This window comes from Alexandromys fortis, unplaced genomic scaffold (assembly GCF_014885135.2).
Source record: "Alexandromys fortis isolate MF-2015 unplaced genomic scaffold, M_Fortis_MF-2015_v1.1 scaffold_31, whole genome shotgun sequence".
In the NCBI taxonomy this organism is placed as follows: domain Eukaryota; kingdom Metazoa; phylum Chordata; class Mammalia; order Rodentia; family Cricetidae; genus Alexandromys; species Alexandromys fortis.
The window spans coordinates 14,176,877-14,190,565 of NW_026067974.1; the positions used below are offsets into that span (position 1 = coordinate 14,176,877).

The 13,689-nt window shown below is 53.8% G+C and overlaps 2 protein-coding genes and 1 long non-coding RNA gene across 7 annotated transcripts in view; 2 read left to right on the forward strand and 1 right to left on the reverse strand.

Moving 5' to 3' along the window:
* Positions 1 to 761: 761 nt before the first annotated feature.
* G6pc3 (glucose-6-phosphatase catalytic subunit 3) lies at positions 762 to 5,206 on the forward strand. The gene is made up of 6 exons (XM_050156513.1): positions 762 to 1,139; positions 2,891 to 2,997; positions 3,520 to 3,610; positions 3,807 to 3,925; positions 4,096 to 4,237; positions 4,428 to 5,206. The coding sequence occupies exons 1-6, from the start codon at positions 922 to 924 to the stop codon at positions 4,789 to 4,791; spliced, it is 1,041 nt and encodes a 346-aa protein (XP_050012470.1). The 5' UTR covers positions 762 to 921; the 3' UTR covers positions 4,792 to 5,206.
* Positions 5,207 to 6,816: 1,610 nt separating this feature from the next.
* Positions 6,817 to 13,689, reverse strand: part of Hdac5 (histone deacetylase 5) — a 35,260-nt gene continuing 28,387 nt past the window's right edge. For all 5 annotated transcript variants that reach the window (XM_050156482.1, XM_050156481.1, XM_050156480.1 and 2 more), the window contains 15 exons: positions 13,304 to 13,582; positions 12,470 to 12,635; positions 11,788 to 11,921; positions 11,352 to 11,472; positions 10,986 to 11,035; positions 10,724 to 10,831; positions 10,307 to 10,362; positions 10,101 to 10,188; positions 8,859 to 8,978; positions 8,501 to 8,598; positions 8,221 to 8,339; positions 7,704 to 7,837; positions 7,356 to 7,440; positions 7,055 to 7,220; positions 6,817 to 6,941 (listed from right to left, as the gene is read on the reverse strand). In XM_050156482.1, the coding sequence (XP_050012439.1) occupies positions 6,902 to 6,941; positions 7,055 to 7,220; positions 7,356 to 7,440; positions 7,704 to 7,837; positions 8,221 to 8,339; positions 8,501 to 8,598; positions 8,859 to 8,978; positions 10,101 to 10,188; positions 10,307 to 10,362; positions 10,724 to 10,831; positions 10,986 to 11,035; positions 11,352 to 11,472; positions 11,788 to 11,921; positions 12,470 to 12,635; positions 13,304 to 13,582 (1,764 nt within the window). In that variant the 3' untranslated portion in view covers positions 6,817 to 6,901. The remainder of the gene's footprint in view (positions 6,942 to 7,054; positions 7,221 to 7,355; positions 7,441 to 7,703; positions 7,838 to 8,220; positions 8,340 to 8,500; positions 8,599 to 8,858; positions 8,979 to 10,100; positions 10,189 to 10,306; positions 10,363 to 10,723; positions 10,832 to 10,985; positions 11,036 to 11,351; positions 11,473 to 11,787; positions 11,922 to 12,469; positions 12,636 to 13,303; positions 13,583 to 13,689) is intronic.
* Positions 11,479 to 13,303, forward strand: LOC126510151 (uncharacterized). The gene is made up of 3 exons (XR_007594329.1): positions 11,479 to 11,630; positions 12,761 to 12,847; positions 13,200 to 13,303. It is a non-coding gene; the product is annotated as an uncharacterized lncRNA (long non-coding RNA).

A 13,689-nucleotide genomic window follows, 5' to 3' on the forward strand; every position in this document is an offset into this window, starting at 1 on the left:
AAAAAAAAAAAGAAAGAAAGAAAGAAAATCAAGGAGGTGCATCAATAGGCTCGTTTCTCTACCTCTAAGCAAACTTCCCCTAGAAGACTTGTGATCTGTGTTTCTCCACATTATCTCAAAAACTGTAGGATTGTGCCCTTCCTCTTCCCCTTACGATCTCTTGGTTTATCTGCCCTGCGAGGGTTTTGAATGGTAGGAGGGTGGTAGAGGTGAGGGCAAGGCAAGTTTCTTGCACATAACACACACATGCTAAGCTTTGGGTTCCTGAGGAAAGACGTCTCAAAATCAAGATGAAGATGAAGTAGGGTGGAAGAATCCTGAACTAGAGGCAGAGTAGATAAAGGGTGTGTGAAACCAAGGAGTTCCAATTTGACTCCCTTCTCTCTAAATGATGCGGAATTGAGAGACGTGGGTAATGATGCTGGAGAAGAGACGTCAGATTCCGAAGGTACCCTGACCCTGGAGATTAGACAACCGCCTTCTCAGCAGATTAACAAGGAACCGGGACACACCGCTGGTCCCCAGGTTCATCTGTTCCCTGACCCGGAACAGCAGCGGATTTCTTCGCTACGCCGGCAGCCCACGTGCTGGCAACCGCGACCACGTGGGGCCCCCGAGGAAACGCCTTCGCAAAGGTTTGTCCCCTCCGCTGTCCAGTAGAGAGGAAGGCCGGGATAGAGCGCCGTAGGAAACAGTTCGGGCCACCAACCCAACTGGCGTTTGCCAGAGGCTGCGGGGGAACGGGGCGGGGCGGGGCGGGGGCGGGGCTTGGTTTAGACCCCTGGTGGGGAGGGCGGTCCCGGGGTCCCGGGTTAGAAAACAGGGGCGATCTAGAGGGCTAGTAGGTAGCGGCTTGGTTTTGCCAGGGCTCCTCCGTTTGCTCCCTACAACGAACCCAGCCTGACGGGCCCCTGATTCACCATGGAGTCCACGCTGACCGCGGGCATCGCGATGGCTGAAGCGCTGCAGAACCGGCTCCCCGGGCTAGAGAATATGTGGCTCTGGGTCACCTTTCTGGGAGATCCCAAGAATCTCTTTACGTTTTTCTTCCCCGCGGCCTACTACGCCTCTCGCCGACTGGGCATCTCCGTGCTCTGGATCACCTTCATTACTGAGTGGCTCAACCTCGTCTTCAAGTGGTAAGACGAGATGCTTAGGGCATCCTGGTCCCCTACACCTTTGAGGCCCTGATCTCCCTCTAGTAGGTACCTCAAAGCCAATGCCACCCTTATCCCTTAGGGCCTAGTTTTCACCTTGACTTCCTTTAGATCTTGACCGCAGACCTCACCACACTTTACTGTCCCGATCAGAGAAATGACTTAAGGGGCGTGTTCAACTGCTGCAAATACAGCCTCCGCCTCAGACCTTCTGATTGCGAAACTCCAAATTTAGTTGTAGTTGAAATTTACGTTGTAGCAATTATTGACAGAAATTTAGGTAGCCGAAGGTCTTCTTTCTTAGCTGCCCGTTTCATTCATCGGCTCATTTGCTTGACGTTGTGCTAGGCACCAGCTGCTTTGTAAATTAAGATGCGGTCCCTGGTTCGGGCCCAAGAGCATAGGCAATGCTTGAAGACTTACGAGAAATACAAAATCTCAGACTCCAGGCCAGATCTGCATTTTAACAAGGCCCCCTGGTTATAGAGTGTCTGGTGAAGTTTAAGAGGTACCAAACTTTAGGGACTTAAAGGAAGTCTTGCCCCTCCCTTCAGGGAGCAGCTCTTTCTCCAGGGGTAGTTTACTAGTAGAGCTTTCTCATTCTAAGAAGCCCGACAGTCCTGGACCTCCTGCAGCGCTTGGGGTTTATCTGTGCCAACTTGTTGGTTTGTTTTGTCTTTGGAGTATGGAAGGGAATTACTGGACACGCAGCTCCACCTCAGCTGCTGATGCCCTGTCCCAGCCATGAAGTAGGAAGGGGGGGCTCATTGGGAGACACTGAATGGGCTAGAATGACACACTGGAAAGCAGACCAGGAGTCCCCCTCCCTCCCGGCCCTATCCACACAGGCTTCATCCTTACTTGTAACCCTAAAAGAAATTGTATAATCATTTCCTTCTGGTCTAACGGTCCCATCCTAGACTTTTTGCTCTCCCCTCCCTCTGAGTCTGTATAAGCCCCCTGCTTAATATCTGAGTATGAAAGCCCTAATCCTCCTCCAATGAAACAAGGTTGCACTGTCTAACCCAGAATGGTGGTCTCCCCAGTGCTGGGATGACAGGCGTACATTAGCATGCCTGACCCCATATTCATTTTATAGCTTTGTGGTCAACACTTGCTGTCTGTGTTTGAGGCTCAGTTGTTGGTGGGAAAAGGAAAGTCTCTTCTGAACAAACCCCCCCCCCAGCATCTTGCTTCCTGCTCTCCCCCTTTTTCTCTTTCTGGCCACAGTAGCATTGTCTATGTTGGGTGCTCCAAGGCCAGACAAGCACCTGCTAGGCCAAGGGAGTTGGATTGTAGTGTGGGGGGAGCGAAGGTTCGTCCGTGGTTTTTCTCAGACTCTTCTGTACAGTCCCTCCTCCCAGTTTCACTCACCTATGTAATTCAGGAGTGGGTAACTCAGGCTGGAACCAGGGACCTGAGAAAGGGACAGGGAAGGTGGCCAGGAAGGCCGGGTCCTAAGAAGAGCTGGTCATGCAGTGGGAGGGATAAGAGTGGGTCACATGTCTCAGAACACATGTACACACACACAGTCTCTCTACAACCGCTGGCCTCCATATCCCTTTAAGAGGAAAATATGCGCTTCTCTGTTCTAAAGTAGAAAGTCATGGTAAGATAATAGCTAGAATTAGTGCCCTTCTGAGTGCACCCAGCAGGGCCTCCTGATTCCTGCTGCCCCCTGGATCCCTCTAACACTGTGTGCATGTCATATGGTCTCATATCTTGTCTTCTAGGTTTCTGTTTGGAGACAGGCCCTTTTGGTGGGTGCATGAGTCTGGGTACTCCAGCCAGACTCCAGTCCATGTTCACCAGTTCCCATCTTCTTGTGAGACCGGCCCAGGTGAGAAAAGGTCCAACCTCCTCCCATTCCTGGTGTGGTTAAGGTGTAGATACATTTAGCGGGGCAGTGATGGCTAGTGCCTTTAATCCCAGCACTGGGAGGCAGAGGCAGGTGGATCTCTAATTCAAGGTCAACCTGGCAGGATAGCTAGGGCTGTTCACAAAAGAAATCCTGTCTTGAAAAACCAAAAAGTTAAAAAAAAAAAAATTAAAAAAATAAGGTTTGAATAAACATTTCCATATACTTCAGCTAGGGTGGTCCAAACAGGCCTAGTCTCTCAGTTATTGGTCCAGAAAACAAACTCCAGGGAAGACCAGGTTGAGTGGCATGCCTCATGCTGGCTCTTCACCTCCTAGTAAAGCCAAGGCCGCTGAGAACAGTGACCTTGAAAGAAAGGTCTTGGGGGAGTGATAGGCTGGGACTGTCTTCACGTCCAGGGGAGGCAGACGTGTTGAAGGATCACCAGGGGCACCTGGGTTGCACCTTTATTTTTTCACCGTGAACTTCTGGATCTCCCGGCAGGCAGCCCTTCTGGCCATTGCATGATCACGGGAGCAGCTCTCTGGCCCATAATGACAGCCATTTCTTCTCGGGTGGCCTCCCGGTCCCGCAGGTATGACCACGGTATTGCCCACCAGTAGGTGCATCCTCGACCTCAAAGGCTCCACAGCGTATTAGTTGGGAATTAGCTGAATTAGAGCTGTGGTGACCCGGGGGGTCGGTTCAAACTCTGAAGTATTTGGATGCGGAAGGAAAGCAAATCACGCTCGTTCTCCAGCCCTTGAGCAACCTGTCTCTCTTCTTCGTAGCCCCTGGGTAAGGGTGATTCCTGGCCTGGCTTACTGCACCTTCCTGTTGGCTGTCGGCCTCTCTCGGGTCTTCCTCTTAGCACATTTCCCTCACCAGGTGTTGGGCGGCCTGATAAGTGGTGAGCAACCCGGGCAGCAGGGTGGGCCAAGGGGGATGTCTTTGGTGGTGGGAGAAGTTTAGGAACCTCGAGGTCCCCGACTTTGTCTTAGTTTTCCTCCCAAGATGAACTGCAGGTGAGGGGGAAGATCCTTTCCTCCAACATCTGGAAACTGTTTTGCATCCTTTTAGGTGCTGTCCTTGGCTGGCTGATGACCCCTCGGGTGCCCATGGAACGGGAACTTAGCTTCTATGGGTTGACCGCTCTGACCCTCATGCTGGGGGCTAGCCTCATGTACTGGACTCTCTTTACACTGGGCCTGGATCTCTCCTGGTGAGTCCTGCTGGGCGCTGTATCTAGATATGTGGGTCTCTGGTTCACGGTGGCTATCAAGGACACAGAAACTGTTCCTAGACAGATGTGGAGTGAATACATGAGAGTAGGGCCCCCAAGGGAGGATGGCTGTGAGCCAGTGGCTCTCTGGATTCCAGGCTCTTCTGGCAAAGACTCTTCTTCCCCACAGGTCCATCAACCTGGCTTCCAAGTGGTGTGAGCGACCCGAGTGGGTGCATTTGGACAGCCGGCCCTTTGCCTCACTGAGCCGTGACTCGGGAGCTGCCCTGGGGATGGGTATTGCACTACACTCTCCCTGTTATGCCCAGATACGGCGGGTACACCTAGGAAATGGCCAGAAGATAGCCTGCTTTATGCTGGCCATTGGGCTGCTGGTCATTCTGGAATGGCTGGGCCACCCACCTCAGATCAGCCTCTTCTACATCTTCAACTTCCTCAAACATACCCTCTGGCCCTGCCTGGTCCTGGCCCTTGTGCCCTGGCTAGTGCACACATTCAGTGCCCAGGGATCACCACCCATTCACTCCTCTTGATGTCATGTGCCTCCCTTGCCATTCTCCTGCCCCAAAGACAACACTCCTCCACCACCACACTCTTAAGAGGTAGTTTCCCTGGGCTCGAAAGCAGGCCCAGCTCACATTGAATGCGTTTCTGTCTTGTGTTCTGCAGTTTTAGCCCCCTTTTAAAGAAGGACCTCTGTTTCCCAATGAGGCTGTCTCCTGCCTTCCCACAGGGTCCCCACAAAAAAAAAAAAAAAAGAAAGGAAGGAAGGAAGGAAGGAAGGAAGGAAGGAAGGAAGAAAGAAAGAAAGAAAGAAAGAAAGAAAGAAAGAAAGAAAGAAAGAAAGAAAGAAAGACAGACCAGCAGGCTTGGTGGGGATGGGGAGCTGGGTTCCTGACACAGGTGGCAGCTCAGGAAGGTTCTAATAAAGCTCTTGAAACATCTGGATTCCTTCCTAGCCCTGCTCATGTCTCCACTGACTTTGCCTGCATCCCTACCAATGGAGCCTCCACCCCATACAAAGACAAAAGTAAAAGGGGGTTGAAAACTCAGCTGAGACCTCCCCTCTCCTCCCTGCCAAGGCCACAGCAGAGCTCTCTCGAGATAGGGTGGGAACAGTGGATACCCCCCAGGAGAACAGAGATCTCCCACCCTAGTCCCCTGCTTCTCAGATTCAATTCTAGTCCAAGGCTGAAGAAAAAAGACAGCATTTTGGTTAGGACAGGAATGAGAACTTTACTCCATTTGGGAACCCAGAGAACAGACATTATTCCCAGAAGGCACTGCCACAAACAAGTTTATTTACACAAGGAGACAGTGTGACAGGATACAAAATACTTAACGAGAATCCATTCATTCACGACAGAGCAGGAATGAGTTTACATGAGAGTAAGACCAGTCCACAGGGAAAGTGAGAGGCCCGGAGCCCTGGGCTCAGTGCAAGGAGGATTTAGACAGCACACAAACACACAGCAAACTAGTAACTCCCCAGTTCCCTCAACCCTGCTCAGGCCCCCATCAGGATAATATGTAAACATACGGGTGGGTCCTGGGGATGGAAGGAGATAGAGAGAATGTGGAATAGGGGAGGAAGAGTTGGCCCCCTAGGAGCCAATTCCCATCTTTGGTTTCCTACAAGCTAGACCACATTCACTGGAAGCCTGTGCGCTCCACCCTCTGGACACAGGGTTACTGGAAAAGAAGATGGACAGCCCAAAACTCCCTCCTGCTGAGAGCCCTTCCCCACCCCCATACCCTGGGCTTCTGGACAGGGTTCTAGCCCTGTCCATCCTAGAACCACCTCTTTCACCATCCCCAGGCTTCAAAGCAAAAAGGCTCTGGAAGGGATCCGAGTCTTGATTGCTTGCACTTCCACTTCCGGGTGATGGCTGAGCAAATCTGGTCCAGAACATCAGAAGGGCTTGCGTGAACTTGAAGCCCCCACACAGAGTCCAGCTTTTCCCCTCTCTACGCAGGGAGGTCAACAGGATAAAGTGGAGAGCCTGCCTGTGTACACAGGTCCTCCTGGCTCCTCCTAACCCAGCCGCAGCTCCCCCTGTACCCTCTGGGTTCCTGGGAGTAGGAAGCAAGAAATTTGGCCGCAAATCTAAGACCCACATTCTGGGCACACGTCTGCAGTGCTGAGGCCAGAGAAGAGAGGGGTCTGCAGAATGCTGAGGACAGAAAAGAAGGGGAGTATAGGGCGGAAGTCTACCCCACTCCACTCCATGTCTTAACTAGTAGTGGATCCTCCTGAGGACAGAGAGGGGCAGAGGTGAAATTAAGGCGTTCCCCAAAAGCCAGCCGAAGCCAAGGCACCAACTTACTGTTCCCATCTCGGTAGCTCCAGAATTGGAGGTACTATCTGGGAGTACTGTCCAAGGTAGGAGAGAGTACAGAGAACTGGGGCGAGATGACAAGAGGGGAGAGGTGGACGCTGCACCCACCCCCTACAGAAGGAAGGGATTGCTAAAGCTGGGGCCTGGGCCATGTGGTGGGAGGGCGGGAGGGCTGGAGCAGCTTGGGGGAGCAAGGCTGAGAGACCCACACAGCACACGTTGTTGAATGTGTGACTTTTTGTTTTTAATAGAAAAAATAAACAAAATCACAATGATGAAGCCCAGAGGAATGGGGGCCAGGGTGTCACAGGGTAGGCTCCTGCTCCATGGGCTCCTCTGCTGGCCTGCGGGGACAAGCACAGGGATGCCACTGAGTAGAGAAGCACAGGGATGCCACTGAGTAGAGAGCACTCACTACCTTAGGCCGGGACAGGGGGATGCCAGGTGAGAAGCCTACCTGGGGCTATGCTCTTGAGTGGCAACAGCCTGGGCCTGCTCAGCCCCCACAGAAAGCAGGGCCATGGCGCTCACAGTCTCGGCCTCCTCCGTCTCACCTGTCTGAGCCTCCCGCAGAGAGCAACCCAGACCAGTGGCGAACCTCTGTACACAGCTCCAGTGTTTGCCTGTGGAGAGGGACAGACAAGTTCAGGGAGAGCAGACAGGTCCATATGTACCTGCTAGCCCTGGTACCCCACTGCCCATATGCCTCATCTGCCGGGCAGGTTGAAGTATGAGCCCCTCTGCCTGTCCCCACGCACTCTGGATCTCGATGACTTTCTCTAGTGTGGCAACTGCATTGACGCTGGGTTTCTGCTGCAAGACTGCTTCATCCAAGGGCTGAAGCTGCAGAGAGAAGGAGAGCGGACTCAGAGTGGGATAGAGAGCAATGCCTAGCTCTCCAGCTGACCCCATCCAGCCCAGACATTCCTGTGCTGGCAAGCACTGGCTTTTGGGAGGAAGCCTTGATCAGAAAGTCTTCCTTGGCCAAATATTCTCAGACCTAGGCAAACCTCAAGGAGCCTTTGAGGTCACTGGACCCAGGGAAGTGGATATCCCTGCTGACCCATCAGCCCCACCTGCTGTCCACCTCTCTGTCCCCCGTTCACCTCCACACTGAGCAGAGCCGAGACACAGGCCTCAGAGGCATCACAGATGGCGGTCAAGTCATGGCCTCCCTCCAGGGCCAGCACCACCCGGCCCCCTGCCAGTGTCATGAGCTGCCTGGTCAAGTGGCCAAAACCTTTGCATGGGAGTAAAGAGAAAAAGCTGAATGGTAAATTGTATCAAAGAGACAGAAGGAGAGAAAAAAAAAACAACACAAGAAATGAAACATATCGCACAAAATATGACAGCAGACTTAAGCCCCAATACAGCTACAATGAAGTAAAGTGTCAGTGAACTTAGTGGAGGACAGGCTAAAATGAGATGCATTTCCAGTAGGTAGGTCAAGGCCAGCGAGCTCCAGTGGAAGATACTTGTTTGCTACTCCACCTCTACCTGCCGGTCCCCATGGCAGGGTGGGCAGAGCTAGCAAGTCTTAGACTTGCTCCCTGCAGTGCCAACTTATTCCCTGTCCCCTGTGCCTCAGTGTTCCACACCCTCCCAGACCCCTAGTAGGCTCACATCTGGCGGTGACAGAATAGCCACCCAGTGGAGACAGATGTCCTTCAACAGCATCAAACCCAGCGGAGACTAGGACGACGTCAGGTGAGAACTCGTGGGCAATGGGCATCACCACTGTCCTGTAAAGGGATGGCCCAAGCTAATGCCAACAGAGGCCAGGCTGAGCCTTGCCACGCTCTGTTCTCCATTGAGGCCATACCCCTCCACCACCCCAACTGAGTGCTTGCTACCCCTGCCAGCTCCGGGTCCCACCCCTCCTCTGGCCCTTCTCAGTCCCCACCTGAAGGCTGTCAGGTATTCCACATCTCCAATGGGGGGATCCACACCTCCTGTCCATGCCACATTAACATTGTACCCCACGCCTGGCCCTCCACCAACCTGGCATAAGGTAAGAGAGGTTACTGTCACCGCCCTGGATCCCAAGCACTGCCCCGTCCCATGCCTCCAACGTCTCACTCCATTGACCTGTTTTACCCAGCTGGCAATCAGACCTGTGTGGTCCTCCCCCTGGGAGCCCTCAAATGCCACATGGACCAGCATCATGAATGGGCCTCTGTGGCTTCCTGCCAAGTCCCATCCTGCCAGGTCCCAGTGTGCTACCTCTGGGAAGGGCTGACATGAAGGCCCAGGAGTTGTACCTCTTCAGGAGCCCCAGAGCCCGGGAAGAAGTTCCCATTGTCATAGCGATGCAGCGAGATGTAGAGCACAGAGGGGTCATCGTAGAATGCTTGCTGGGTGCCGTTGCCATGGTGAATGTCCTGATGAGGATAAGTGGAGGGTGCTTTGGGTACCAGTCTAAGCTCTAATCCAAAGGCTAATATGCCACCTGTTCCCCGCCCACCCTACCATTAGCTCTGAAGATGAGCCCACCAATGGCTTCGGGGCCGTGACACTGAATCCAGGCTCTACAGCCATGGATGGATATGGTTTGTCTCCCTGCAGAACCCATTTCACTGAAGTGCAAGGGAAACCCAGGCAAGTAAGAAATTTAACACAGGCAAATAAATTCTGAAGAAGGATCCAACATTTACATAAATTTGTTTTATTTTGAGACAGGGTTTAGCTAGGTAGTCCAGGCTGGCCTTGAACGCTCAATCCTGAGTGCTGGGATTATAGTTGTGCACCATGGCTGCATACATATTTTTAAACCAAAACTGGATTTCAAAAATTCTGCCCTTGCTGGTCAATGCCCAGTGAGTCCTCAGGCACAGTGAGTGGTGTGTTCACTTTCCCCACCATGACAGAAGGCTGAGGAACACCCACAGCCTCAGGAGCAGAGGTGGGGCATCTTTGCTAAGGAACCCAAACAGTGTCCTCACTTAGAGAAGTAGAGGAATACTTTGCACTGCTAGAGGTGGCTGTGAGCAGCACAGTATCACGTTCCTGGTACACAGCAGCCCCAATGGTAAGGGCAAGGAGAAAAAGATTCTAGTAGTGGTGGTCACACCCGGTCCCTATCGCTCAGGGGAGGAAATCATCTGGATGTTGGAGGCTGCTAGGGGGAAGATGCGGTGAATGAGGCTAAAAACACACTGGGGTGTCCCAGGGAGGAACCATCCCACTGAATGAAAGGACCGGCCTGATGAGCTGAGCAGTGGTGGCACTCAGGAGGCAGAGGCAGGCGGATCTTAGTGAGTTTAAGGCCAACCTGGTCTACAGAGCTAATTCCAGGACAGCTAGAACTATTACACAGAGAAACCTTGCCTCCAAAACCAAAACAAAACAAAAAAGGACCTGTCTGATGATGAAGCAGGAAGGATATAAACTGAACATGTGAAGCCAAGGAGTGAGTCCTAGTGCCACCCAAAGGTGGAGGCACTTCTGAAGGCCTTCCCTGGCAGCTCTGCCATCCCTGCCCAGCATCCCAGCCCACTGCCTACCCAGTCCACGATGAGCACCTTGCCCACATTCAGCTTCTGCTGCAGGAGTTTAGCTGTGATGGCTACGGAGTTGAAGAAGCAGAATCCCCTGTGTAGGGAGGAGGAGAGGGCAGGGAGGTCAGCTTGAGTGACATGAGGTTTGCTTCAAGTAAAAGATAGGAAGAGCTGATGGCAGAGGGCCAGGGTCAGGTCAGAGTGGTACTCACATGGCTGTGGACTCCTCAGCATGATGTCCTGGGGGCCGGATGATGGCAAATCCATTCTGAAGTACAAGCAGAAGGATAACTGTCAGGAAAGCCATGCCAGGGACAGGGTAGATACAGGAGAGAAGCACAAGCCAAGTAGGAATGGGAACACAGAAATGCACTTTTATGAACGCCAACTGCAGGACCCCCAGCAAACAGCTGTCTCTCCCCTGCAGATACACACAAGAGCCTCAGGCTTCAGTGCCTACTTGGTCCCCCATGACCCTCAAACCATGGCTGTCCCCATCCTAGCACTCAAGACTTCAAAGTGGCAAAGGAAAATGGTCTTGATGAGCGGAAGTCACTGCTGGCCCTGCACACCTGCTCCTAAAGACACAGGAAGCAGCCAGGAGCGCAGAGGCCACAGTATATCCTTACCTTGAGCTCACCTGCAGCCACCTTGAAGGCCAGCTCTACCAGGCAGCCCACTGCCATTCGCACAGCACTGGAGGAGTGCATCTCATTCCACACAGTGTCGCTGTCCACCTGCAGGGGCAGGAGATCGGGCTTCAGTGTGCCCTCTGCAGGGGGAGGGGAGGAATGGGAGTGGGCACCAGAGAGCAGGCGAGCAGCCACAGGGGCAGGGAGGAAGGGGCCAAGCTAGGAGAGCCACTTGCCCACTCCCACATACCCAACTCACCCCAATACCCCCACAAGGCAGCATGGCATACATCTTCTGGCTGATGGGGCCTGCAGAGAAGAGGGACAGAGATGCTCTGATAGGTGTCCCACTTGCCAGTTGGCATGGGCCATGTAGTCCATGCCAGCTGAGACCTCTATCTTCTGCTATGGTAGGGACATGGCAGGTTGGGAAGAAACACAGACCACCATCAAGTCCACCTTTAAGCCCGATACCCTACAGTATGTTCAATCTGTGTCTAGGCTGATGGCACCCTCTTGGGGATGTGACCCACTAGGACTGCTGGCTACTCTGCCTCGGTGGTCTTTATGACAGCCCATCACACTCAGACTGAGGACACACGTGGGACCATGCCCGGCAACTCACCAAGCAGTTTCTTGCTGTCCAGCTTCTGCCGGTTGAGGGGGCTGGTCCCATAGAGCAGGGTGTGGTACTCAGAATGTACTGTCTGGATTTCATCTAGCGTGGCTTTACGACCCCGGATCCGCTGCCAGAGGAGGTCAAGAGAGGCCAGAGAGCATTGACAAGGCTCAACTCTCTTGACAACTACAGCCCAATGCTCACAGAGCCAACCTCCAGAACTAAAGGATTTGGAGTAACTATGCCTTGGCCCTTGAGAGACCCCACTCCAGGACTCTTTCCCAGGTTAGCTGGGGACCATGAGGGAAGCAGATCACAAGGGATGGAACTGGGGACGTCTCAGAGCTGACTGGAGGGCTAGGGTGTGGGTGAAGCTTTGTTAGGAGGGAGTGAAGGCATCACTCAGATGGAAGTCCCAGCTGAAGGCAGGGGGCTCCCTCACCTCACACTTGCTGAGCAGGCCAGTTTCCTGCAGCCGGGACCAGATGCTCTGGATGCGGCCGGCGTGCTCCGGGTGGACATGTGTGTTCCCGCACGTGCACTGGTGCTTCAGCATGAACGTGTCATAGACCACACCTGGGCCACAGACCCTTGTGTCAGCCAGAACTGTTCTGAACCCTGCTGCACCCTGGTCTTAATGACTATATGGCTACCCTAGCTATCCGCCAACATTCACATACAACCCTCTCTCCTCTCTTCAAACCCAGCCTGGCTGAAGCTGGTCCCACTCTCTGTCCTCTGCAACCCCTTTACCACCCCCATGGTACAGTCCTCCTTCTCCCCATCACATCTGCCCATGCACTGGCCCCCCTGGTGAGGAACCAAGCATGTGGCAGCCTAATGGGTAAAAGCCTTCTGGGTCTACTGGGGCCTCACTGTCAATCCCACAGGGAGGAAGGAGGCCAGGAGGCACAGAGAAGATACGGCCCCCCCAGAGAGTAGGAGCAAGGCTGCCTCTCCTCCTTGGAGAGAAGCTGCTGCTGCTCCCACGAACAGCTGTGGGGCACAGGAAGAGATGAAGACCCCTTTCCCCTCCATGCAGTGTGTATGCAGGACACAGCATGCTACATATCCAAGCCCCTGGTGCACGGTGGATGGATAGAATGGACAGTGGTGGGGCTTACCTGTGGTGAAGAGGTGCTTAGTGGGCTGGTCTGGGGGGCTCTTCATGCTCCCAGGAGCAGCAGGTGAGGACTGGGTGCGGCCCAGGGCCTGATGAGGCACAGTGGCCAGGCTGAGGGGTGCCTGGTACACCTGCAGGGGCTGTAGCTGCTGGGCATCTGTGAACAACTGCAAAGGAGTAAGACAGCTGGGTAAGGCTCAGTCTGAATGGCACTGAGTACAGGGTCCTTTCAGCCTCCAGAGGGCCCCCAAGTCTCTTCCTTCCCCCACCTCCTCCCACTTGCTCCCTCCAGGGACAGGAGACACTCCAGCCTTGCCATCTCCCGGCAAGATGGGGAAGATGGGGCATGTGATGAGTCACTCCAGTTAGTAGCATTGAGGTAAGAGGCTGAGAAGGACAGGGGTGGGTGGGTGGGGGCGGGATGAGTCAGGCCTAAGGGCTTGGGGCTGTGTCCGCAATGAATGGAGCGCACTAGGCTCAAGGCACACTGTAGTAACAGTGGGGGCGTGTGTGTACACATGCACACATGCAAGCAGAGACCAACACACAACCAGCCGACGCAGGCACAAAAGCAGATACACACAGGCCCTGTGCACGCAGAAGCGCACTCGCACAGTTAAGAGACAAGGGCAGTCACAAAGGGAGAAGAATGCCAGGCAGGCACAGCTCAGGGACCATACAGGATCCCCCTCCTACTCCCCCCAGTCTCTCCTCCCCTTCTTGTTCTTTAGAAAGCTGCTCAAGAACTGGCAACCGCACCACTGGGGACTGACAATCAAGAGAGCAAATCGGGATGGGGAAGGACAGTCAGTGGAGACCAATGTGTGGGAGGTACCTTTTTGTAACCAGCATTGGACTCCTCTAAGTCGGGTCCCTCATCAGGACCACTCTCGTCTTCCTCATCCTTGACCTGAATGCAGTCTTCGTCTTCCTCCTCTTCATCCTCCTCCTCTTCTAGGTCTTCCTGGGTGCTCTCGCTCTCTGTGGAGCCTTCCCGGGGCATGGTCAGTGCCCCCTCCCCCAGCAAGGCCTCTTGCTGCTCTGTCAGCTCCTCCTCTGTCTCCTCGGGGTGGGTGGTGGGCTGCCTTGGCAGCTCCCCCGTCTTGGTAAGGATCTGGGAGAAGAAAGCGCATTGTCTGGGGATGGGAACTTTTAGCCTTTCTCTCCCTGTCCCAGCCAGGCACCTGGCCACGGGACTCTATGGGAATTGGAAACCGCGAA

What these genes read in the sequence shown, in the direction of transcription:
- G6pc3 (XM_050156513.1), top strand. Translation starts at nt 922, where the DNA reads ATGGAGTCCACGCTGACCGCGGGCATCGCGATGGCTGAAGCGCTGCAG. An exon ending in TTCTTGTGAGACCGGCCCAG is followed by an intron (nt 2,998 to 3,519) that starts GTGAGAAAAGGT and finishes ATCTCCCGGCAG; the next exon opens with GCAGCCCTTCTGGCCATTGC. An exon ending in GTGGCCTCCCGGTCCCGCAG is followed by an intron (nt 3,611 to 3,806) that starts GTATGACCACGG and finishes TCTTCTTCGTAG; the next exon opens with CCCCTGGGTAAGGGTGATTC.